Source organism: Equus caballus, chromosome 1 (genome assembly GCF_041296265.1).
Source record: "Equus caballus isolate H_3958 breed thoroughbred chromosome 1, TB-T2T, whole genome shotgun sequence".
Classification (NCBI taxonomy): Eukaryota; Metazoa; Chordata; class Mammalia; order Perissodactyla; family Equidae; genus Equus; species Equus caballus.
Genome location: NC_091684.1, coordinates 132,587,134 through 132,612,258, shown reverse-complemented (window position 1 = coordinate 132,612,258; position 25,125 = coordinate 132,587,134). Strand labels below are relative to the sequence as shown.

Below are 25,125 nucleotides of genomic sequence, written 5' to 3'. Positions count from 1 at the left end.
TGTCAGCTCCAGACCCTTTGGACCTGAATAAAGCAGATGCCTGTGGGGACTCTATTGAAAGAAGTGTCTAGAATTTCAACTGACTCTCCCTCTCAAAAAAAAGCAAAACAAAACAGAAAGTTTGGAAGTCTCTACCCACCCTTACAAAATGCATTTGCTGACAAGTGAGAGGAAAATTCCTTCATTCTTGGCTCAAAGAACTTCCTTAAACTCAACCCAGAGGAATTCTTTAAAGACCAGCTGCCTGGACTATGCAAAAGTCAGTTTATAAATATTATAAATATCCCAAACTTGATATCCAAGCAGATTACAAAAGCTAGCTAGCTAACCACAGAAATTTTCCATAAAGCTAGCCAGCCAAACAAGTGTGATAGGAGATATTGTGAAATGCAGTGTCGCTTGTCTGATTGTCTAAAACCGTGTTTGTAGTGTGGAATGAATGCAGAGGGCCTGGGGGTAGAACTTACCTGGGGGCTGACTCTCTCCTGGAGTTCCACAGCCATAAAGCCCTGGCTGATACCAGGGTGGACTGATTCTACAGTAAATCCGTCTGACCAACCAGGGAGGAGGCAGAGGGTGGGCAAGGCTGGGCCCACAGTGTTGCCCTCGTGGAGTCTGCTTGTGAGCCAGGAAGGGCGCCCTGTGGTGGTTAGGACATGGGCTTTGGAGGGACCTGGTTCAAATCCCAGCTCCGTTTGGGCCTGGACAACTGCTTAGCCTCTGTGGTCTCACATGCAAATTGGGGTAATAATGCGTACTTCAAAAGTTGTGAGGATCCAATGAGATACATAAAGCACTAAACTTTGTGAATTGGCAATGCTCAATAAAAAATAACGCTATACATCCAGCACCCTAGAGGAGAAGGCATCATGCTGACTCCCAGAAAGCACTGCAGGTTTCTTCCCTCCCCCCCCCCCCCTTCCCTCCCTCTCTCTCTCTCCTCACTCTCCTGGTTCCAGTCCTGTCAGGATTTGGGTGACTCTGTCCCCAGCTGCTTCTCCTGGGACCTCTGTCCCCATGTCTCCAAGCCTCCTCAACTGTCTCCTCTACCCCGATGGGGTCACCCTGCAGGCTGCGGGCTGGAAGGATTTACAGCAGTCCCCTCCCTCCTCAGCCCCCATCTGGCTCCCAGAAACAGCCATCTACAGGAAGGTCACTTTCTTGCAGCACTGGCAGAGACGTGGGTTGGACAGAGGAGGTCCTGGGGGAAGCAAATAAATACATCAAGTTTCCAGCTGGGTCTGGAGATAAGGGCTCAGGGAGACGAGGCTGAGGAATTCACAGGCGCTGCGTCCGTTCACCCTTCCCAGCCTGTCCACCTCCACACTGGCTTTGCCTGGAAAGCTATTTGTGGCACTTCAAAGGGGACCTTGCAGAGAACTGAGCATGGCGGCTGTCCCTCCTGGGAGGGAGCTGTGCGGAGGGACCCTTTGTCATTTTGGATTTGGTTAGAGGCAGGCCTGACGAGCGAGAATGTGACAGATTCAAGCTACTATCCCAGCTGAAGCAGGTGGGTGGGGAGGGATGATTAGCCCCATGGCACAGGAGGGGAAACTGAGGCCAAGAAGGGAGAAGGGACTTCACCAGAAGTCAGTGGAAAAGCAGGTACAGCCCCCTAATGCCTGACCTCCTGCTCTGGACCCCCTCACTCTGAATCATACCTGGCTGTCACTGAGACAGGGCCATTAGAACTGGACTTCCCTGGGTGCAGACTGGAGGCACCTCTGCCTCGTGCCAAGACCCACTCTAGGGAGGGCTCTCCTTCCTCCAAATCTCTGCCCCAGCCAGGTGTCTGGCTGGAGGTGCTCTCTCCGTGGGACCTGGCAGGGATCAGCATGCTGTTATTAGAGCTGCTCCAATGGAGGGCCCAGCCTCAGTGCCTCCCAGACACGAGTGGGGCTCTGCTTCTGCTGCCCAGGAGCACTGGAGGAGGGGTGCAGGGGCTAATACAGGACACCTGAAGTAGGTGCACCCGTCCCACTCCAGAAACAGCAGCCCTCTGCCATCAAAGAAGGCACATCTGCCTGAGAGCCTCCAGGGCCTCCTAACCAGCCCGGTCAGCGATGGCCACCAAGCTCGGCCTCTTCTTCTTTTTTTTAAATTAAATTAAATTTTATTATTTTTATTTTATTTTTGTTTTTGAGGAAGATTAGCCCTGAGCTAACTACTGCCAATCCTCCTCTTTTCGCTGAGGAAGACTGGCCCTGAGCTAACATCCATGCCCATCTTCCTCTACGTTATATGTGGGGCACCTACCACAGCATGGTGTGCCAAACGGTGCCATGTCCACACCCGGGATCCGAACCGCCGAACCCTGGGCCACCGAAGCGGAACGTGCGCACTTAACTGCTGCGCCACCAGGCCAGCCCCTCTTGGTCTCTTCTTGACCAGACTGTCCTGGGAGGGCATCTCGGAGAAGCTGCACGCTGGGGGCATTTCCCAGCCCCGCTGCCTCTGTGACTTCCCTCTTGGCCTGTCTTCGGTGCGGTACAGTGAGGGGTAGGGATAGAGGACCTCCAGGCTCCAATCTCTGATGCTCCGTGACTCTGGACAGCTCCCTGTCCGTCCTTCCTCTAAGGCGGGTACAGGCTTCACAGAGTCTTTCCAGCCGTGGCCCCAGGTGGCCTGCTGGAGCAGATGCAGCCCGTCCTAGTGACCCCAGCCTTCTAGAAGCCCCAAGGTTTGCACACAGGAGATGTGAACATACTGGGAGGTGCAGGAGCCTGTAAGCTCTCTTAGGGCAGAGAGAGTGTCTGCCCGGTTCACAGCTGCACCCATGCCAAGCACGGCACCTAACAACATGGGGACACGCAATTAGCATGTAGCAGAGCCGCTTCTGCGTGGCTATCCCTCCGCTTCTTTGTGCTTTACTTCTGACAGCTCACACCTGCCACTTTCTTCTGAGGCCTGAGGCTGATTGCCCACAGGCCCAGAGACAAGGAAGTGCCTGGCAGGTCCCATTGGGGCAGCCCCTAGCCAATGTCCAACTGCCGACTGCTGTGTGCCTGTGGAAGCCGAGCTCCCTGCCTGAATTAGGACAAACTGAGGTGTGGCTAGGCCTGGAGCTCCCTGGGATTGGACTGAGGCTGCTGAAATCCCACCCTGGCTCGGCTTCTTCCCTCCTCTCCTGCTTCCCTTCTGCGCTGGTTTCTGCTGAGGCATTTCCTTATATCCACCACTTGCTTGTGAAATCTCGTCACAGCTCTGCCTCTGGGAAATCATTTCCAAAAACAAGTGAAGAGCCTACTGACAGTGAGAGACTGAAAATATGTGAGAGGAAATTCAGCTTATTCCACACAGCGCGTGCCCCACTGTGTGCTCTGCTGGGCTTTGATGGGGACAGTAGATGCCAAGGCCCCGGGTGACCCTCCAGGAGCTCTGAGTCTGGGGAATGGAGGAGGAGGAGGAGACCCCGGGCCCTGCCCTCATGGGCTCTGCTGGGAGCCACACAAGAGGGAGGGAGTCTCTGACTACGTGTTTATTGTGCCCTCTCTCCACGTCCTCTGACGGCACCAGACAACAGAGAACCAAGAGGCCCACAGCAGAGATGGGTGGCCAGAACTGGAAGCGGAAACAGTTGTGTCTGCCTCCTGCCTGCCCCTGCCAGCCAGGGAGCCCTGGCAGCCTTGCCTTTCTTCCTGAGCCAACACACCCGGCTCCTGAAATATTCCACGATCACACTTAATCTCTAATGGCATCCCCGCCTCTGCCCCCTGAATCCCATCATGTGAAGGGCCTTCAGCAAGTGTTCTGTAGCAGGAGGACCCCCCCCAGCCACATAGCAGTGCCACAGTTTTGGGACGAGACTAGCTCCTGGGCCCAGGTGTGCTGATACCCTCCAGAGATGAAGCAGGTTGCAGTGTGGTGGAGGGAAAGCAAAGAAGCTGTCCAGGGCCGTGAGGACGGGGGCAAGCAATGGTCCCCAGACTTTCTGAAGACATCCTCCTGGGAAACCCCAGCAGATGCCCCCTACAGGCCCCAACTCAACCTGCAAACTGGCTTCTCCTCGAGCTGCTGCACCCGAGGAGCAGGGTCTCAGAGAACTGAAGGTCCTCTGGGCACATCTAGCCCATCCTCCTGCCTTCACAGGGCTGGAAACTTAGGAGAGAGGACGAGGAGCTGGTGAAGATCACACGGAGAGTTTGTGAAGCTGGCAGCTCCGTGCTGCCTCCGCAGTCTTCATGCGCTCAGGGTAGAGTTCCTGCTCCTGTTTGCCACCTCGACAGCAAAGAGCCTCTCTTCTCTGCCATGGGAGTGGGTGACACGCTCAGGATGCGAAGTCATGTAGGAGCATCTTTGAGTTCATAAACATCTCCTGTTCATAAATATCCAACTAATGGCTGAAGCTTCCACTGCTCTTAAAATAGCTTTGGATCCCAGCACAGGCATTTCCAAAAACAGGTTTTTATCCTTTCAAGAATTCTATGAAAGCAGAGAATCCTCTAGTTTGTATAACAGCTCTGGGGCCCGCGGAGCCGTGGCAAGCCCAGTAGCCCCGGAACCCTGCACGGCGGCCGCAGCTCGCTTGGTTCCTACCCAAGAAAGGCCCCTGAGCCTGCTCACACACTGAGCCCTGACTCTGCTCACACACTGTGGGTATAGACTGGTCTAATCTCCAGATGAGGGGGTATCTACTTAGTTTCATTATAATTATGTCACTCTCAATTCATCTCAACACAACATTAGATGACTCTGATCATGCAGTTCCCCAACACTTCTATTTAAAGGGCATTTTTCGCTTGTAGTGAATCTCGGGATTGACTCCTCAGCATCCATTTCAGGGCTGCATGATTACTCTAAGCCAATTAATTCCATCCCCTTTGCCAGTGATCGTCTCAGAGATGGAGCCTCCTAAGCCAATATGTGTCAGTAAAACCTAAGGAGAGGCTGCAGCTTCCAGAAAGAGAACCCATTCTCTCTCTCCACTAGTCTGTTACTGATAAGCATGTTACCCCAGCTGCTGCTGAAGTCCTCTCATGGCACCAAGGGACACGAATCTCAGGCTGAAGCCCTGTAAGGGTGGCAGAAGACAGAGACGGAAAGAACCTGGGCCCGCTGGTGTCATTGAACTACTGAATCAACTAGCCCTGAAGCCACCTCTGCTTCCTGCTGGTGAGATCATCCACGGAATAGTTTAAAACACTTTGAAGATGGGAGTTTTGTTATCTGCAGGTGGGAGCATTGTCACTGAGTCCCTGCCCTTCACTCCCCGGCTTCACCCTGCCGTGGAGGGTCTGACTGCCCAAGACTGCCCTCTGGGGAGAGCCGGCCTTGCCTGGGCTGGGCAGAACAGCTAAGCATGTTGCTCCTCCCAGACAGGAGTTTCCCATCTGCAGTGAGACAAGCACAGGCCCGGATAATTACACGTGATGCCCCTGGAAGAGCTCTCCTTAATTTTGACAGCAATAAAGGGCCTTGCCAGCAAGTTAAGCTAATTTCATGAAAGCACTGAGAGGAAGGTCATGGGCTGGATCCCAGATTATTAATAATGTTGGGCTTCATTAGAACCATTCAGGAAATTCCTCCCAGTTGCCTCCAGCAAACTGCCACAGGTTGCTACTTTGCTCTGAAATCAATAGTCTTTCCATATGCAAATGTGGATTTTGTGTTTTTCCCTAGAAAATAATTAAAGTCACAGAGCCCAATAAATACTTAAACACATTGTGATTTTAATTAAAAACCTTCCACCAAGGCTGCAGCTGCCTGTCTCTCTTCCCAAACAGACGCATGGTAACAGCAAAACTCAGAATGTGGGTTTAAGTATGTGAGACTAGAAATCTTTACAAATAACAAGAGTAATTCTGATTGCTACCTAGGCCATGGCGTGAGGGTGGGGAAGGAGGTGAAGAGAGACATTTAGGGGCAGGGCCAAGGTCCTTCCCCTCGTGGGGGAGGCAGGACACAAGTGTGTAGGGGCATGTGCAGCTGAACGTCTAATCATAGCCGTACTCAATCCTGCCAGGCAACAACGATGGCTAGCTCTAGCAATTGTTGAAAAAAAAATACTAGCTCATTTCTGAGCACTAAGTGCCAGCAAGCAATAAGATGTACTGGAGTATACGAGGAAGCCATTTGGTGTAAACCAATTTGGCCTGACTTAGTTTTTCCAAAAGGGCCTGACATGGCCATTGAGCACGCACTGTATATCCGCTTAAGCATTTGCTATGTCCCAAAGGCAAGAACAACGGCCCTTAAGATAAATGTGCAACTTCTCCCCACATGGGCATTTCCTTAAGAATAAGCATCTTTCCTTAGGCTAGGAACTGATTGCTGGGCTCACCTGTCACCACCTAGCTTGAGACAACAGAAGTGCCACCCTGTTGTGCCCACTGAGACAGCAGACCTACTACCTGCTGTGTCCATCAATCACTGTGCTGACAGAGCAGTCTTGCGGCTATTATAAAAGGGACGTTTCAATCATATGTGAAACATCCTTTTTGAGGGTATATAACCACTCTGTACACCCCACTTCTTTGGTGCCCTTCCTTCCTTGGGCCATGGTCCTCACATTTTGGCTCAGAATAAACTCACCCAAATTTTCATTAATAGATTGGTTATGGATTATTTGTGTCAACAATGGCTAGTTCTAGCTATTGTTGAAAAAAAAATAATAGCTCATTTCTGAGCCAGCTACTCAGTGCTTTGCATGCACTGACTGATTTAATCCTCACAGTAACCCAATAAAATAGGTATTCATGTTTATACTTTTTTTCTGAGGCACAGAGAGGTTAAGCAACTTGGCCAAGGTCACACAGCTAGTACTTGGTGGAGTCTGATGCTAGAACTTTTCCTCCTAACCACTATGTAGAGTGTATATGAGGGAAGAAGAGATGGAAGGTGGGAGGGGGAGTAGAAACAGGGACTGGCTTCCCAGAGGAGTGGGCTTTCTGCTGGAAATTAGAAAAGGAAAGCAGCTTCCTGGTGAAAGTGGTGGGAACGCTGTGTGAATGTGGGGGTAGGGGAACAGGACTGCAGACCTTGAAAGGTGGGAAGGGAGTGTTAGGAGATTCGGCTGGAGGCAGCTATGGGGAGGGTCTCCTGAGCAGGCTGCTATGCTGGGGATATTCGGTGCCCTGGGCCCTGGCTTTCTTACTTGCGGAGGCCCTCTCACATCCATTAAATCCCCACGCGCTACTTTAAACCCAAGGGCATGCACAACTCTGAGCGCAGTCAGCTGAACCGTTTACACAGCGTTCCATGTTGTAAACATTTCAGGAAACATCTGGTACTTCCAGTTTTGCGGTTTTCTTTACCCCTCTTAGAGCCAACAGATTTTCTTTTTCAGATTTTGGAATTTTTATAGGTCCCCGGCAAAATTATGAGACTTAAGGAGGACTGCCTTCCAGGGCCGAATACAGCAAGCGAAGAGAAGGGCTCACGCCGCAGGGGGTGGGGTAGGGGAGGTGTACAGGAAGGGTTCGTCCAGGGAAAACTAAACTCATTGGTTCCTGCCAGGGACTACTCGTTCAATGAGGATTCAGAGGGTGCCTGCTGTGCCCTGGGCGCTGGAAACAATGGGGTGCAAAGCGGCGGCTGTGCCTGTGTTGGCAGGGGAGAAGAGGTTGCCGATTCCCGGGACACAGGCTGGGTGGGCATGGGAAGGGAAGCTTCGGTGCTTTGGTTAAGCATCCCCCACTTCGGCACATTGCGCCGCGGGACTGTACTGCCCGCGGCAGCGCCCTCCTCGGTGCGGGCTCCACCGCGGCCCTCCTCGCGGAGCACCCCCGCAGCCATCGCCCCGGGCCTCCGCTCCAGGCGGGCGGTGTCCAGCAGGGGGCGCGCGCGGACCAGGCCTGGGCCCGAGACCTTGAGCGGACAGAGCCGCAGGAGCTGGCGCCGGGATCGCCTGGGTTTCAACCGGCCCCGCCTTGAGACCGTCCAGGTCCGCGAGGTCGAAGTTAGAGGTCTGTCCACAAAATGTTGCCCAGAGCTACAGCTCTCGGCCCCTGGGTCTGTCTCGGGTCGGAACCCCAGCCTGGTCAAAAAGCATTGGCCCGGATTCTGCAGATGCCGAATCTGGGGGCCCCGCGTTGACTGCTTAGAACCTTGTGTCCTTTCTCTCCCCACACCTACTTCCACACACCTGATAAGGTGCCTGTTCCTTTAACGATCAAAGACGTGGGCGGCCGCAGGGGTGGTATCTTGGCTCCCGGTTCCCCAGCTCGTCAATAATTGTGCCATTATTAACATTCTAGACGTTAGACTCGGTCCTGCGCGCCTGGCGGCGCCAGGCGAGCTGCGCTGTCTTCTAGCCGAGCTCGAGACTGAACCCGGAATCTTGGCTCCCACCCTAGTCCTCGGCGGACTCTGCCCGGGGCGACTCGGGCTGCAGCCCTGCCAGAGCAGGCACTGGGCTCTCCAGAGTCGAAGGCGGGGGTAAGGGCTGTCTTTCCCCCAAGGCAGGCTCCGGGAACAAAAGCGCTTGCTGAAGAGTGGGCGGGAGCCGCAGGCGCCGGCAGGAGTCGGCGCCCTCGCCTGGGTGGCCCCCTCTCCCTCGGGCGTCCTCCTGACGCCTGGAGCCCTGTCTCCCTGCCGAATTCCCTTGACTTCTGCATCTCCGGCAAGAGAGCAAGGGAAAGGGGTCTATATTGGCCCGCGGGCCCGGGAGGTCCCCAAGACACTGGCGGGGCGGGTCTCTGAGGTCCAGGGAAGCTCTCAGTGCAGAGTGAACTAGTGCGTTCTCCCTTCACTCCCCAGCCTCGGTCTTCCAGTCCCTCAACCCTTCCTAGTTGTCCCCTGCCCGACCGCCTCCCCATCCGCCTCCTCACCGAAGGCAAAAAGAACCAGAAAAGAGGTGAAAACTGGGTGGAAGATCCACAAGCTGTGTGCCTCCACGCCGGAGCCTCGGTCCCTGCTTCTACGCCAGGCCCCCTCATCTCGCCCAGGAAAGTATCCAGGACCTGCCATCCGAGACCTGACTCTCCACCCTCGCTGCTGGGCCCCCGCCTGCCCAAGCCCCTCTTCCCTGCCAAGGTTCTCGCAACGGCCCCCTTGGGATTCCCAAAGTGCGACAACATACCCAGGACGCCCCCTTTGCTCCGCAGACAAAGAGGCTGTGCCGGGCCCACCGCGCCACTCCTCGGCCCAGCCAGGCCCAAACAGCTTTCGAATTCGGTTTGCTAATATTTTATTGAGAATATTTGCAGGCACTTCTGGACTAGGGACCCGCTCCCGCTCTCCCACTGCAGGGTCAAAGTGCTCTGCCCCCTCCGCCCTCCTGGAAGATATCTTCCCCGCAGGGCGCCCCCTGCCCCGCGCCCTCACCCTCAGTGGGCTGTGGGGACTACAGGCCCAAGCAGGTGGAGGGAAGTTCTGGGTTCTGAATTCTGGACTGAGCGAGGTGCGCTGGTCTCAGCCGGCTGCACCGCCTGTAGCGGCGGCAGGAGTAGGAGAGAGGGAGGCACCCGGAGCGTGCGCGCACCAGTCTGTTCATATTTAATTTACAAAGGATCCTCGGAACCCCCGGTCGGGTGGCCTCTTTAGCTGCCGCGCTCCTCGCCCCTCTTTCTCCCCCACCTCCTCAGCTCATTAAAATGCTCAACACTCAAATCGGGAGATTGATCTCCGAGGCCCCAAACCCGTGCTATCGACCCGCTGCCAGAGACCCCACCTCCCGGGGTGAGAGCTGGAGGGCCACGGGCGTCCGAGGAGCTCAGTGTCTACAGAAAGGACCGAGGAAGGCGGGGTTCTGCATGTCTCCCGGAGCCTAGACCCCTTTCCAGATTCTGGCCAGCAACTCTGTCTCCAGGGCTGCCTTGGGCTTTGCAGGGAGACAGAAATAGAGTTTTAGCCAAAAGCCTCGACATTCCTGCGCCTCCACCTCCTTGTTGCTAAAAGAAATGTGGGGGTTTCGCCAGAGACAGGGAGTGAGAGTCGGGAACAGCGAGTACGAGTCTGCTGAGGCCGGCTGTTGTGTGAGGGTGTGAGACGGTGGGGCGGGGGCGGGCCGCGGAGGCTGTAGGGGACAGTGTGTGGGGTTGACGGTGTTTTTGCTTGTGAGGCTGTGAATATATTGGCGTGTCGGGGAGAGGCAGAGAGATACTCGCCTTAAGTTCCTAGCCCACAGTGCTCAAGAGGAGCAGAGGTTCTGTAACCATCCCTTTCGGTGCCGCTGTCTGCTGCAGTCCCGGGGCTCCATTCGCCTCCAGCTGGCAAGACCTGAAGATGAGGCGCTTGGTCCTCTCAGGCTGGTTTCCTGGGAGCGTAGGCTGATACCCGCCCGCGCCGCCCCACCCGGCGGGGCGCACAGGCCTGTGCCTTGGGCTTTGGGCTTCAACGCCGGTTTAGCCACAAAAGACGAGACTTAAGGAGTCTGGCTCAAGAGGTTGGCCAGGGGCAGAGGTGGGCCAGGGAGGAGGGCGTCCCTTCCCCGCGCACCCTGCAGGGCCATTCACTCTCGTCTTTGGGTTCTCGTCTACTGGCAGGCGGCGGGGGAGGCTGGGACTTGTATTTGCCCAGCTCTAGGCAAAAATGGCAGGGACGGTGAGGCGCTCTGCTAACACTATCAATTATGCATCGTGTTGAACGTGGCTTCGGGGAGGAGGCGGCTAGAAGGGAGGGGTGCGGGAAGGAAGGGACCGCGCGAGCCCGGCTGCGCGCAGCTCAGCGGATCCCCTCTCTAGGTCTGCCTGCGCCACAGCCTGCATTTGCAAAAAGAGTTTAAAGGCAAAGACAGGCCACCCCCACTTTAGTCGTGCGCCCTTCCTTCCCTCAAATTCCTCAAAAATGGTTTGTCTCACGTGTTGCGGGGCGTAAAAGCGGCTCACATTCAGTTAGCAGCGGAGCTCACTGGCCCTGGCGGGACCCGCGCGTGAGGGTGAGTACGCGTGAATGTGTGCGCGTGCGGGCGGGAGAGGATGGTGAGTGTCCTGGGTGAAGGTGTGCCTTTGAAAATGTGTGTGAACATAGCGAGAACTCAACACATGGACGCGATTATTACCTGGTGATGGCTAATTCCAACGTGAAGGTCGACTGCGTGGAGGATGTGAGGACGCGTGTGTCTGCGCGAATGTGTGAACGTGGATGGGCAGTGTGATTAGGGATAGTGGCGGTGTCTGCAGATGTGTAAATGTGTAGGGGCATGGGTTATAAGGGTGCCCTGAACCGGCAAGAGCCTAGAGGAGGGCAGTGGATGTGGGGGCGCCCCTTGTGACCAACGTTTTCTCGGCCAAGAGGAAACCCTCTATGGCTTTAACAAATGTCGATGATGCGGGAGGTGGGAGAGGCTGTGCGCGTTCCTGCCGAGCCCGGAGCGCGCGAGGACTCTCTTCAGTCTGCAGCCAGCGAGAGGTGGGGTGCACAGACACGAAAGGAAAAACTGAAGTGGGACTTCAGGGCCAGGGGAGTCCCCAACTTACCAGTCCCTTTCTCTGCCCCTCCCCCGTCTTCCCCACAGCCAAAGCAACAGATGCGGGAAGCACTTTGGGGCTGTCGTCCTGGCTCCGCGACATCAAGTCTGGAGAAGGGGTTGCAGACGAGGGCAGCGCACGGGGAATCAGCGAACAGCGGGTAAGCCGCGGGGACCGCCCTACGACCTCGACCCAGGTGGGGCCAGATCTCCCCTAGGGTGCCGGACCTCGCCGGTGCTGTCTGGGCCAGACCGAGAGAGAAGGGGAGGGGGTCCCTCCCCTCGGGAGCAAAGGCAGAGTTGGGGACCTGGGTTCCCAAAGAGCGGAGTGTGAGAGGGGCTCTGCCGAACCTCCCAAGAGCCCTAGGTGGGAGTGAGGAGTCTAGTGTGAGTGCGTTTGTGTGGCTGCAGATAAGAAGGTTTTATTGGAGGAAGGATCCTCAGGCATCGTGGAGCTGCAGAAAAGAGGCTTAGTTATCTAGTGGCAGCCCCCATGACCCCTTGGCTGGGGACCCCCTCCTACCCCTACCCTGGGAGCAGCCTGGGTTCTGCCAGATGGGAGGGAGAATCTTTAGTGATGTCCCCTAATGTTCCTGGTCCATGCAGGAGGCAGGACCTCCTTCCTCAGACAGAAGGTTGACTGAGCACCCCTGGTTCTCCTGTCTCCAGAGTTGCAGCCCAGGGCAGGTGGCTACAGTCTACTTCCCCGACTCCCATGCCCCTTGCCACTCGCCACAAGTTCTCAGCATTGCTGATCCGCTGGGATTTCAGTCTCAGTGGAGGGCTGTGTGCACGCGCAAGTGTGTGCCCGTGTCCCTGTGGATGGGTCGGTTGGTGGGAGGACTTGTGTCCTTGTGTCTGTCAATTCTCACAGTGAATAGGAAGGCGCTTTGCACCATGGTAGAGAATGCTGGACAAATGCTGGGTTCAGCTGAGAGAACAATGAGGTCTCCAGGGTATACTGTGTCAGTGTCTGGGTGTCTTTGTGTTTGTGTGTATGCGAAATGTGTTGTGAATCTCTAAACCCCTGCAGAAGTTGGTGGTTTGATGGCAGTGCCTGAGTGTGTGTTTGTATTGTTGTGTGCCTGTATGGGCGTGTGTGCGAGTGCTGTGTGTGGGACAAAGAGTTCGACGGAGGACAGCCGGTCACGGACAAAAAACCTCTTTCTGTATATCCCTTTTATGGAGTTAAAGGAAGGCTTAGAAACACAGATAGGGGTCAGTGCAGAGCCCAGGGAAGATTGGCGAGCGGCCGAGCCCGTGGTGGGGTCAGCGCCAGGGGAAGAGGGAGGTAGGGAAAAAAGGTCCAGCTACGAGGCCGCTGGAAAAGGAAGTCAGGGCCCTGAGAGGGTGTATGCATTGAATCTCGAGACTTTTATTGAGCTCCATTCGTGCCAGGAGAGGTTCCTGGGCACAGAGGAGAAGGTTACCAGAGCCCAGGAGCCTGCTCTAGATGGGTTTGCAGAGGCAGAGCTTGATAGAGGAAGGAAGGTGACGCTCCATGAGTCAGTCACCTTCTCCCCTCTTTCCCTGGCTTCTATCTGCAGGATCCGCGATGGTGCCCTTGCTGGTCCTGTGGTTGGTTTGGGCACTGCTAGGAGTGGCTGGAGCGTGCCCGGAACCGTGTGCCTGCGTAGACAAGTACGCGCATCAGTTTGCCGACTGCGCCTACAAGGAGCTGCGCGAGGTGCCAGAAGGACTGCCGGCCAACGTGACCACGCTTAGTCTGTCAGCCAACAAGATCACTGTGCTGCGGCGCGGGGCCTTCGCCGACGTCACGCAGGTCACGTCGCTGTGGCTCGCACACAATGAGGTGCGCACGGTGGAGCCCGGCGCGCTCGCTGTACTGAGCCAGCTCAAGAACCTCGACCTGAGTCACAACCTCATATCCAGCTTCCCATGGAGCGATCTGCGTAACTTGAGCGCGCTGCAGCTTCTCAAAATGAACCACAACCGCTTGGGCTCGCTGCCCCGGGACGCACTCGGTGCGCTGCCCGACCTGCGCTCCCTACGCATCAACGACAACCGGCTGCGTACACTGGCTCCTGGCACCTTCGACGCGCTAAGCGCGCTATCACATCTGCAACTCTATCACAACCCCTTCCACTGCGGTTGTAGCCTTGTGTGGCTGCAGGCCTGGGCCGCGAGCACCCGGGTCTCGTTACCTGAACCCGACTCCATTGCGTGCGCCTCGCCTCCCGCGCTGAAGGGGCTGCCGGTGCACCGCCTGCCCGCCCTATCTTGTGCACCGCCCAGCGTGCGTCTGAGTGTCGAGCCGCCGCCTGAGGCACCAGGCAGCCCCTTGCGTGCCGGCCTGGCACTCATGCTACACTGCGTCGCCGAAGGACACCCCACGCCCCGCCTGCAATGGCAACTTCAGATTCCGGGTGGCACTATAGTCTTAGAGCCGCCGGTCCTGAGCAGGGAAGACGAGGGGGACGAGGTGGAAGACGGGGAGGGGGAAGGAGATGGGGACGGGCCGACGCAGACGGAGGCCCCAACCCCGACTCCAGCACCCGCTTGGCCCGCGCCCCCAGCCACTCCGCGCTTCCTGGCTCTCACAAACGGCTCCCTGTTGGTGCCCCTCCTGAGTGCCAAAGAAGCAGGAGTCTACACATGCCGTGCCCACAACGAGCTGGGCGCCAACTCCACATCAGTACGCGTGGCGGTGGCCGCTGCCGGTCCCCCAAAGCACGCTCCTGGCGCAGGGGGAGACCCTGATGGGCAGACCCCGACCTCTGAGCGCAAGTCCACAGCGAAAGGCCGAGGCAACAGCGTCCTACCCTCCAAGCCCGAGGGAAAAATCAAAGGCCAGGGCTTGGACCGGGTTAGCGTCCTCGGGGAGTCCGAGGGGCTGGAGGAAGCGGAGGCAGGTGAGGGAGAGGAGGCGGAAGACCAGGTATCTGCGGACCCTGTGGAGGAGCAGCGGTGTGGCCACGGGGACCCCTCGCGGTACGTGTCCAACCACGCGTTCAACCAGAGCGCAGAGCTTAAGCCGCACGTCTTTGAGCTGGGCGTCATCGCGCTGGACGTGGCGGAGCGCGAGGCGCGGGTGCAGCTGACGCCGCTGGCGGCGCGCTGGGGCCCTGGGCCAGGCGGGGCAGCAGGAGCCGGGCGGCCCGGGAGGCGGCCCCTGCGCCTGCTCTATCTGTGCCCTGCTGGGGGCGGCGTAGCAGTGCAGTGGTCGCGGGTGGAGGAGGGCGTCAACGCCTACTGGTTCCGCGGCCTGCGGCCTGGCACCAACTACTCCGTGTGCCTGGCCCTGGCAGGCGAGGCTTGCCACGTGCAAGTGGTGTTCGCCACCAAGAAGGAGTTGCCCTCTCTGCTGGTTATCGTAGCGGTGAGCGTGTTCCTTCTGGTGCTGGCCACCGTGCCCCTGCTGGGCGCCGCCTGCTGCCATCTGCTGGCCAAACACCCGGGCAAGCCCTACCGTCTTATCCTGCGGCCGCAGGCCCCTGACCCCATGGAGAAGCGCATCGCCGCCGACTTCGACCCGCGTGCCTCCTACCTCGAGTCCGAGAAAAGCTACCCAGCAGGCGGCGAGGTGGGCGGTGAAGAGCCAGAGGAGGCCCCCGTGGAGGGCCTTGACGAAGATGCGGAGCAGGAGGACGCAGGTGGGGACCTGCAGAGGGAGGAGAGCCTGGCGGCCTGCTCGCTGGTGGAGTCCCAGTCCAAGGCCAACCAAGAAGAGTTCGAGGCGGGCTCTGAGTACAGTGATCGGCTGCCCCTGGGTGCCGAGGCGGTCAACATCGCCCAGGAGATTAACGGCAACTACAGGCAGACAGCGGGCTGAGCCCGGAGCCCGCCTGGCCCTCCCATTCCCATCCCCCACCTGGATGCCTGGGAGCAGAAGCCTAGGGCTGGCAGGATTTATGCCCCCCACCCTCGTCCCCGCCACCTTCACTTACTCTGCCCCCTTATGACCCCCTAACCTTGACTACCGGGGACTTCTAGTGGGGAGTGGGACGATTTCACCAGTCCGCCGCCACCTACGACCATAATTGTCCTTGTGGGCTGAATTCCCCTCCACGGCAAGCACAGTTCCCTGCTCCTCCCTCCCCATATAAGACATTACCCGCTGACCGTGAGGCGAAATCCACGCCTCTCCATTCCCATCGCAATTGTTACCTGCCCAGCAGCCGGCCCCATCGTGGGCTCTGGAGCCACAGGAAACCGGAGAAGACGTTGGAAACGTCTGGCGGTAACGGTGTGGCTCCAGGGTCAGCCCGGGACCCCTAGCAGATGTCCCTAGCGTGGAGCGCTGTGGGGTCCCGCCCCTACCCCTGCTCCGCCCTTTCCGGGGTGCACATCCCAGAAGCCAGGAGTCAGTGGTCACTCCCTAGATTTTACTTTCAAAGCCCTCTTCCGACTGGGAACCAAACCCTTCTATTCCCTACCCCCATTCAGCTTCCCACCGGCTGGAGCCGAACCCCGTGCCTGGGGCACCTTTCAGCTCCCCGCTCCGCTTTTCATATTTTCGTTGTTTTCAAAGACAGCGACACTCCGGGTCTGGTGCTAACACTCCCTTCCCAGCCTCTGGGAAAACTGGGAGTGTGTGTGTGTCGGGTTTGGGGGGGGCGGGAAATGAAGCAGGGGGGGAATCCGTTTTCTCTCGCCCTCTCTCCTAACTTAAAGCTGTGCTGAACCGCGCGCCCTTTTTCCGCCGAGGGTGCGGGCTTGGTCCCGGGCCAAATTCGTTGTCGCTGAGTTGGGGTCTCCGGAGATCAGTGCACTCGACAGCTCCGCTTCCGCTGCTGTAAGACCGGCCCAGACGTCAGCTCGAAAAGCGCCAGCGCCGGGGGCATGGGAACTGTGGCCTCCTGGCTGGGTCTCTGGTGAGGACGTGCGCCCCGGTCCTCACAAAGCCTGCGCGTGACCGTGCGGCGGGATCCCGGTGGAGAAAAGCCCCTGCGTCCTCGCGTGTCCCACCCCCCCACCCCCCGGAAGAACAGTATTTGACCGGCGTGTAGTCCTAGACGAGTGTGCTCTGTAGGGGAACAGTCTGTGTCCTGTAAAGTGTGACTGTGTAGTGTAGGGGCAGGGAGGGAGGGAAGGGGAGGTGGGCCGCGGTGCGGCGACTCGGGCGGGGGTCTTTTTTCGTTCTGGAAGGAAAGCGTCGGGGTTGGGTGGGGGGTTTCCCGGGCGTGGGGACCAGCCCTGTCCGTGAAGCGCAGCACAAGTGCGGCCTGGGGCGGAGCAGTCCCCGGAGCCGCGCCCTTTTCTAAAGGCGTCTGTATGTAAACAGCCAATAAAACAATCGATTTGAACTGGGCTCGGTGACTCTTTGTCGGGGGACAGACGGAGGGACCACAGAAGGAAGGAGCCCTTGGGATCCTCCCGTTGGGATCCTTTGTGTGATTTCGTGTTCGTTGGACTGTCCGTGATTTCCCCAGGTGTTTCCATGCGGCGTGTGCTCTGGGTGCCTCCAACTGCGGGACGCAGGGGCGAAACCACGTGGGTCTGGGGGAGGCTGGAAGTGAGTGGGGAGGGTTTGTAGGGAGGGAGGGGTGGATCTCTGCAGACTGAACAAGGGGAGCGCGGGGTTGTGTGTGCGAGTGTGTTGTGTGTGTGCACAGTCCTGGGGTTGACGCTGTCGCTGTGATGGGACGTGGCTGTGTGTGTGAGGACTGCCTAGTTTCTGCGTCTCAGTACCAGCCTCTGTTTTCTCAGAGCAGCCAGCGGGGAGAGTCATAGGGGCAAGGCTGCTGGGGCTCGCACAAAAAAGGTCACAAGTAACACAAACTACAGAGCAGGCAAATGATGGAGAGCAGAAAGTGGGGTGGGGGCCCTGGCAAAACTGACTCCACAGAACAGGCTGGCGCCTTAGCCCAGGAAGCAAGTGTGTGCCCATGTGTGTGTTGGGGGAGGGTGCCCAGTGAATATGCATGGGCAACCGTCAGGGTGGGTGAGGTTCTTGGGGTGGGCTAAGGTGGATGCACATGTAGAATCAGGGTTGCAAGCACACTGATTTAATAGTCCTAGAAGTGGGGCTTCTAGGGTGGGCAACAGGAGAGACAGAGGGATCAAGAGTGGATGCTGTGCTACAGTGCTGGAGCTGGGCTGACTATGTGTTTCAGCTGAATTGCCCCCACGGGATTAGGGAGTAGCTGGGAAGGGAGGTGGAAGAGGAAAGGAATAGAAATGAGGGGAGCAGATGAAGATTCCATCCCTACTCTTCCTTCTTCCCTCTTTCAATCTCTTCTCATCCCTCATCGTCTCTGTGGATATCAGGTCTTCCTAACTGGACCAGTCTAGGCTGGGGCCCAGGCCCAGGTCCAGATACCCAGTATCTTATCCTCGCCTGTCTCCTGGCAGAGGTGGTAGCTGTGACACTTCCCAGGGCCAGACCCCAGGTTCCCTTCTCAAACCAGCAAAGCTGTCTCAGGGATAAATCCCCTTCTGAAGGTCACAGCCCTAACCCTGCCAATGCAGCCCACCCCACTGTCAGCAACACAGCTCAGAAATACAATCTTTTAGGAAGAGGGCTGCTTTGTTCCACCTGCAAATGCTGGCTTCGAACAGGGGACTTAGACAGGGACTGACCCGATTCCTGTGATTGGTTCAGGAAACCACCTATGTGATTGCGTTTGGGCACAGGCCTGGCTGGGCCCTTGAGAGCCTGTCGATTTGGTCCAACACAATCCTCTGGTCATTGGGGGTGGGGGGAGGAAGGGCTCTTTCCTGTACCCCCGTCCTAAGGATTGAGAGCCCTCCTGGAGATGCCTAGGATCCTGAATGCCCCCAGGGAAATGTGCAGAATTGCTGAGAGTTCCGTCCCTTCTTTGTCCTGAGCCAAGCTTCCTAATGGATGGACACAGACTGCCCAGCTAGGCCTCATGCTCCCTGGGCAAGGCCAGGCCCAGAGGCTCAGCCCACAGGCCCAGAATGGGTGGGTGCTGGAGGTGGAGGATCAGCGTGCTGTGACATTCTGCTGACTGCCCACTGAGATACCAGCCCTCTCAGGAACACTCCATTTCCTGCCCAAATGTTTGGCACATGCACACAATGGTCCCTAGCCTCTGGCCTTCCTTTCTGTCTCCTTTTACATTTTATTCTTTCATTTCTTGCTCCTCTCTCCTCTATGTTCTCTTTTTCTTTCTGCCTCTCCCTTTTTTCTTCCTCAAGGAATCTCATAAAATCCCAGGGTTGGAAGGGACCCTGGAGACTTCCTAATCCAACTATCCATTTGAGGCTAAATTCTTTTTTACAGTGTCCCCATCAGGTGGCTGTGCAACCTCAGCTTGTACTTATCCAGAAACAGAGAGCTCACTATTCACTCCCTCCGGCCAAGGAGCCAGTTGTCTCTCCCTCGCTTCCACACCTCAGGCCTGACTGCCACTGGCACGCTGCTCTGTGAGAACCTGTGGAGGTTTGCAGGTGGAAGCCCCACATCCACCCCTCACTCCAGGGCTCCAAAGCTTTTCATTCAGTGCACATTTTTTTGAGCTTCTACTTCATGCTTCCAGGGTGTTGCTAGTTTAGCTCTCTACAGAGTGTTTTGTCACAAAACTTATTTAGAACATGTTATAGTCTACACAGAAATGGAAATATAATGATGAACACCTGAAACTTATATGATGTTATAGACCAGTGTTACCATAATAAAATTTTTTTTTATTTGGATGCTACATAGGAATGGAGTCTCATGGGTTGAGAAGTGTGTGTGTGTGTGTGTGCGCCTAAGTGTTTCCTGGGGGGACCTGGAAAATGGTCAGAGAATGCAATATGACAGCAGTAGCCTTGGAACTCAGAGCAATTTATCAGGAGCAGTAATTCTTTGAGCTACAGAAACCAGATGCCCAGGATGTGGCCATGAATCAGATGGGAAAACTGTCTGCAGAAAGGTGATTTGAAAGGAGCACTCTCCTCCTGCCCCGCCCCCCCCCCCCCCCACCTCTATAAGTGTCTCCTAAAGATCAGCTGGAATGAGAACCATTTTGAAGATCATTAGAGAAAGTCCATTAATTTAAAAGGACAAAGGGAGGAAGGGCTTCTTTGAAGAAGCAGCAGCTGGTGTGGGGGCCTCTCCTTCCTGATCTTGTGCCTAGAAGGCAGCCCTCACCCATGACATCCCAGTAACAGCCACAACTAAAGCTAACATCTCTAAAGTTTACTTGAGTCAGTAAATGTTTGGACTGTTACTCTCTGGTGGTGATGCTGATCTTGGTTTTCCCTCCTGGATCTCAAGGTAATGCATTTTGGTAGGTAAAGGAAGGAGGACGGCATCTTGCTATGACTGCCTTGCCCCAGATTTGTTAATATCAGAACCCCAGTTATGAGACATTCCATAGGGAAACAGGGACCTTCTGTCTGCACAACAGGAGGCATCACCTGCAGAGAAAGAACCAGGACTGCAGGAGCACTGAGCAAGAGAAACTGGGGGACCTCACCCTTTCAGGGATGGGGTGCACTCTTGGCGGAAAAAGCCAAGTCCAGGTATGAGGAAAGAAAGAAGGGTCCTATGTAGAGGCCATAAATTGCCAAATCTGACCTAACAAATACTTGTACCTTGTCAATCTTCAATATGAAGTTATTGACAGGAACAATTGTGCTGGAAAATTGAGGATGGAGCAAGCAGAGCCATTTCAGTTGTAATGTGTCAATTAATTGATTGCATTTGCAACACACCCACCCACACAAATGTGTTCAATGACAAGATTTTGCCTTAGGACTCAATAGAGAATCACATTATATTAAAAATGAAAGATCTACTATGACTGGCATATAAAAAAGATTGAATTATAAAATGTCTTGCAATATTAGCATTTAGTTCGAAATATGGCCAGTGTTCTTAATGAGATTTGATATGAATTTAAAAAAAAAAAGTCATCCAAAGAGGCCACGGTGGGTAGAACGTAAAATCAACTTTGGGTTAAATTAGCTGGAAAGACTTTGTATCATCCCCTGGTTGAATAAGTAATTTAGGTAATTTAAAGATGGTCCGATTTTTTAAATTGTGCTAATGGTGTGTGCTTTGTCTGGACACGTGAATATAAGATTAATAATTAAGTTTAAGTCCATATGGAATAAGGACAATGAAAGTGTTTATATTTTTATCAACTGTTTGCTGCTTAAACACATCCCCTTGTGTATTAGGAGTTAATTTGGTTTTGGCAAATTAGATGCATATTCTCTTAGCAACACTCTAGCAAACTGGCCCTTAAATTGAGTCTAAAAGCCATTCAAGCCTTCCAACCATTTGAGAGAAAAACTACCACAATCATAGAGATCAGAGAGGAACTTCCTAAGAATTGATTAGTGTTGAAATGGGGAAAGAATGAGAATGGAGAATTAATTATCAATGCTTTTTAATAAAAGTGGCTTATCACGTATTTTGACTGGCTAAAAATGCTAATAGTCACCTAATATTAATATAAATATTAATAATATCAATAGTAGCTAACATTTATTGAACACTTACCACATTCAAGGCACATACTATGGAATGTATAAACGTTGTTTCATTAATACTTACAATAATCTTGTGAGGTGGTAATATTATTATTACAATTTACAGACAAAGAAACCAAAGAGTGGAGAGGGTTAGTAATTTGTGGAAGGTCACACAGCTGGTGGTTTGCAGGGTTGAGGTTTGCACTTCAGTCGTCTGATTCCAACCCCAGAGCTCCCAGCCACCAAGCCAAACCTCCTTCCAAGAGCTCTGTAAATCAGTTTAAGCGAAGGATAATGTATTTTATATATTGTTAAATTTTCTGCTAATTACGGAGTTTGTCTAGACAAAGGGTTTCTCTTGCTGCCTCTCTTATTTCTCAAAATAGCATTTTTATTTTTTTTTACTGATTATAAAAGTTACATACATTTAAAGTAGAGCTTTCTTTTGTTGCTGTTGAGAATGTAAATGGTTATAGACACTTTGAAAAAATCTTCAACAGTATACTAAAGGGAAGGATACATATGCCTTATGATTCAGCAATTTCACTCCAGGGCATACACCCAATACAAATGAGTGCTTGAGTCCACCAAAAGACTCACTTGTCACAAGTGCAAGAATGTTCATAGTGGCTTTATTTGTAATAGCCCCAAGTTGGAAATAACCCAAATTTCCACCAAGAGGAGAATGGGGCTGAAGGGAGGGATCTGTGGCATAGTCATACAATGGACCACCACAACTGCAGCTCCGCACAACGGCGTGGAGGTCATAACGTGGCGTGAAAGAAGCCAGACACAAAGAATATGTAATGCATAATTTCATTTACATGCAGTTCAAGTATAGGCAAAACTAATTTTGGGGAAAGAAGTCAGAATAGTGCTGGAAGGTGCTGACTAGGATGGGAGGGTGCTCAAAGGAGTGCTCCGAGGTGCCGGAAATGTTCTGTAACTTGGTCTGGGTGGTGGTTTCACGGGTGTATGGTGCATGTGTGGAAATTCATCAGGCTACATACTTAAGATTTGTACACTTTATTCTATTTGTTATACCTCAGTTTTTAAAAATGGAGAAATAACCCTTGGAAATAAAGCCACAAAGTAATATGTGCTCATTACAGAATTACACTGTTCAATACAGTAGCCACTAGGCACATGTAGTTATTTAAATTTAAATTTTAGTTAATTAAAATCAAGTAAAATAAAAAATTAAGTTCTTCAGTCACACCAGCCACATTTCGAGTGCTTGCTAGCCACACGTTGCTAGTGGCTGCTGCATACTGGGCGGCAGAGACATGCAACATTTCCACCACCACAGAAAATCCGATTGGTAGTGTTGTTACAGAAAATTGAAAAATTCAGAAGTATGGAGAAAAAATAATGTATTATTTATAATATCCCCATCCGATGAAAACAATTGTTAACGTTTTCTATTTCTTCCAGTCTCTTTCTAAAAGAATTTTTTTTAAAGCTTGGCCCTGAGCTAATATCTGTTGCCAATCTTCTGTATTTTTCTCTTCTGCTTCTTCTCCCCAAAGCCCCCCAGTACATAGTTGTATATTTTAGTTGTGGGTCCTTCTAGTTCTGGCATGTGGGATGCCGCCTCAGCGTGGCCTGATGAGCGGTGTCATGTCCAAACTCAGCCTCCAAACTGGTGAAACCCTGGGCCGCCGAAGCGGAGGGCGTGAACTTAGCCACTTGGCCACAGGGCCGGGCCCTAAAAGAATTTTTATTAAATTACATGAGTAACATATGAATGCATTTTTGTCCTAAAATAATTACTGATTAACTGAAACTCCCTTTGACCACCACCTGTAATCCCAGTGCTCTCCCCAGTGGTAACCACTCTGACCAGGGTAGGATGTACCCTCTCAGACCATTTTGTGCATGTATTTATAAACATGCATGTATCTGTATGGAAATATAAGCAGTGTCGTTAGCACCGCCCCAGCTCAGGGAGCTTCCACCTGGTTCAGTTCAGTCTCTCCAAGGGCATGTGAAGAGTGTTATCTCCACACCCTGCCAGGGTTCTAGGGCTCTATCCCACGTCATCTTGGGCTCCTGTGGTCCTGGGTAGAGTAAGAACAAATGTCACCTGGGGCAAGTCAGACTGGGGACCAAGCACAGTCTCAGTCCAGAGCTGACAGATGTTGATCCTATTTGGTGTTCCCAGAGCAAGGTGTTGACTGCAAACTAAGTGGGGTCTTTACTCCACAAGGACTGTAGGAAGAGCTAGCCTGAGGCTGATGGGGACACTCGCTCTGGAGAAGGCTGGGAGGTGTGCAGGCATGACTCAGCTCCCACTGGGGCCTCTCACAAAGGTCTTTTGCTGCTTTCACACCACAGTGGAGCCTGGAACTGTTTTGTGAGGCTGCCCAGGATTCTGTTGGTACCAACATCATAATTTTCTGAGTAGTACGGAAGAGACTTCGGGCAGAGGCTCCCTCTGACTCAGACCCATACAACTCTCAGTGCTTACCTTTTGAGTTGTTTTTAATTCATTAATTTTTAAACTTTTTTTGTTTTAATACATGACTTTATAGCTATTGATGTCTCTCTAAGTACCACTTGAGCATCCCCCAAGTTTTGATAGGCAGTGTTTGCATTGTCATTTAGTTTTAAATATTTTATTTCCATAAGATTTGTTCTTTGACTCATGAATTATTTAGACATGTGCTTTTAAATCTCCAAATGTACGTGTTTCTTCCTGCCACATTCGTTTTGTTTTTGCTACTAATTCAGTTGTATTGTTGTCAGAGAATATGGACTGTATGACTTTGGTCATTTGATTCTTAAAATTTGCTCTGAGGAATAATATGTAGTTAATTTTTGTAAATGTTCTTGTATGTTTGAAGAGAATGTTTATGCTTGAATCGTTGGGTTCATGATTACATGTTCATGAGATCAAGTCTGTTCATTTTATTGTTTACATCTTCTATTTCCTTACCAATTTTTTGGTCTCTTTCTCTATTAATTTCTGACAAAGGTGTGTTAAAATCCCTTTCTATGATTGTGGATTTATCCATTTTTCCTTGTCATTTTGCTCCTTTTGCATTGTATTTTTTTAAATGTTCTTATTTATTTATTTATTTATTTATTTATTTTTTGAGGAAGATTAGCCCTGAGCTAACATCTGCTGCCGATCCTCCTCTCTTTGCTGAGGAAGACTGGCCCTGAGCTAACATCTGTGCCCATCTTCCTCTACTTTATATGTGGGACACCTGCCACAGCATGGCTTGACAAGCGGTGCCATGTCCGCACCAGGGATCCGAACCAGCGAACCCTGGCTGCCGAAGAGGAACGTGCACACTTAACTGCTGCGCCACCAGCCTGGCACCTGCGGTGTATATTTTTGAGGCAACGTCATGAGGTGTATTCCTTTTCAGTGAAATTTTTATTGAAGAATAACAAACGTACAGAAAAGTATTTTCACAAAGAGAAAACCTGAATAAGCAGCACTCAGATCCACAGGAAGAAAGCAGTGAGCACCCAGCAGCCTTCTTGTGCTCTCTTCAGGCACCCGCCTGGCCCACTACCCTGTCTTCTAACATCACAGGTTAGTTCTGCCTGCACTTACGTTGTGTTTGTGAGATTCATCCATGTTATTGCATATAATTTGTTCATTCTCACTGTGGTAGAGTGTTCCATTGTGTGAATATACCACAATTCATTTGTTCAGACTACTGTGGAGGGACATTGATGCTGTTTCCAGTTTGGGGCTATTAGAAACAATGCTGTTATAAACATTCCTGTATATGTCTTTTGGGGAATTTATACATTTTTGTAGGAATGGAATTGCAAGGCAATGCAGTATGCATATGCTTAGCTTTGGTAGATGCTGTCAAAAAGTTTTACAATATGTCAACTGACACAGTGTTGGGTATGTAGAAGCATTGCACTGTGGTTATAACTGGCATTTTGCTGATTAGTAAGTTGAACACTATTGTCTGTTGTCCATTTGAATATCCTCTTATATAAAGTGTCTTTTACTCACTCTTCTATTGGGTTGTCTATCCTTTTTTATTGATTTGTAGGAGTTCTTTATATATTATGGATATGAGTCCTATGTATTTAAAATGTCTTCTTCTCTATGGCTTCCCTTTTCACTCTTTTAATGGTGTTTTTTATGAAAAGTTGTTCTTAATTTTAATGCATTCCAATTTATTAATTTTTTCCTCTATGGCTAGAGACTATGTTTTAGACCATGTTTAAGAAGTCTTCGCTTATCTCAAGATCATGAAAATATTCTCCTATGTTTTCTTCTAAAAGCATTATTATTTTACCTTTTACATTTAGATTTACAAGCTATCTGGAAGTTATTTTTGTATTTGGAGTAAGATAGGGTCAAAATTCATTTTTCTTCAGGTGGATATCCAGTTGACTCTAAACCTTTT

At 52.7% G+C, this 25,125-nt stretch overlaps 1 protein-coding gene across 8 annotated transcripts; it reads left to right on the top strand.

The window, feature by feature from the left end:
* Positions 1–8,186: 8,186 nt before the first annotated feature.
* Positions 8,187–16,614, top strand: ISLR2 (immunoglobulin superfamily containing leucine rich repeat 2). Of its 8 annotated transcripts, none has more exons than XM_023653792.2 (4): positions 8,187–8,376; positions 8,698–8,973; positions 11,396–11,508; positions 12,895–16,614. In XM_023653792.2, exon 4 carries the CDS (start codon positions 12,903–12,905, stop codon positions 15,138–15,140), a length of 2,238 nt encoding a protein of 745 aa, XP_023509560.2. In that variant the 5' UTR covers positions 8,187–8,376; positions 8,698–8,973; positions 11,396–11,508; positions 12,895–12,902; the 3' UTR covers positions 15,141–16,614. The 8 variants fall into 8 exon arrangements, with proteins under 8 accessions (XP_023509560.2, XP_023509588.2, XP_023509577.2 ...); XM_023653790.2 differs by lacking the exons at positions 8,187–8,376; positions 8,698–8,973 and adding exons at positions 9,142–10,324; positions 10,623–10,816; XM_023653820.2 differs by lacking the exon at positions 8,698–8,973.
* The last annotated feature ends 8,511 nt before the right edge of the window (positions 16,615–25,125 follow it).

What these genes read in the sequence shown, in the direction of transcription:
- ISLR2 (XM_023653784.2), top strand. Translation starts at nt 11,198, where the DNA reads ATGTCGATGATGCGGGAGGTGGGAGAGGCTGTGCGCGTTCCTGCCGAG. An exon ending in CAGTCTGCAGCCAGCGAGAG is followed by an intron (nt 11,290 to 11,395) that starts GTGGGGTGCACA and finishes TCTTCCCCACAG; the next exon opens with CCAAAGCAACAGATGCGGGA. An exon ending in GGGGAATCAGCGAACAGCGG is followed by an intron (nt 11,509 to 12,894) that starts GTAAGCCGCGGG and finishes TTCTATCTGCAG; the next exon opens with GATCCGCGATGGTGCCCTTG.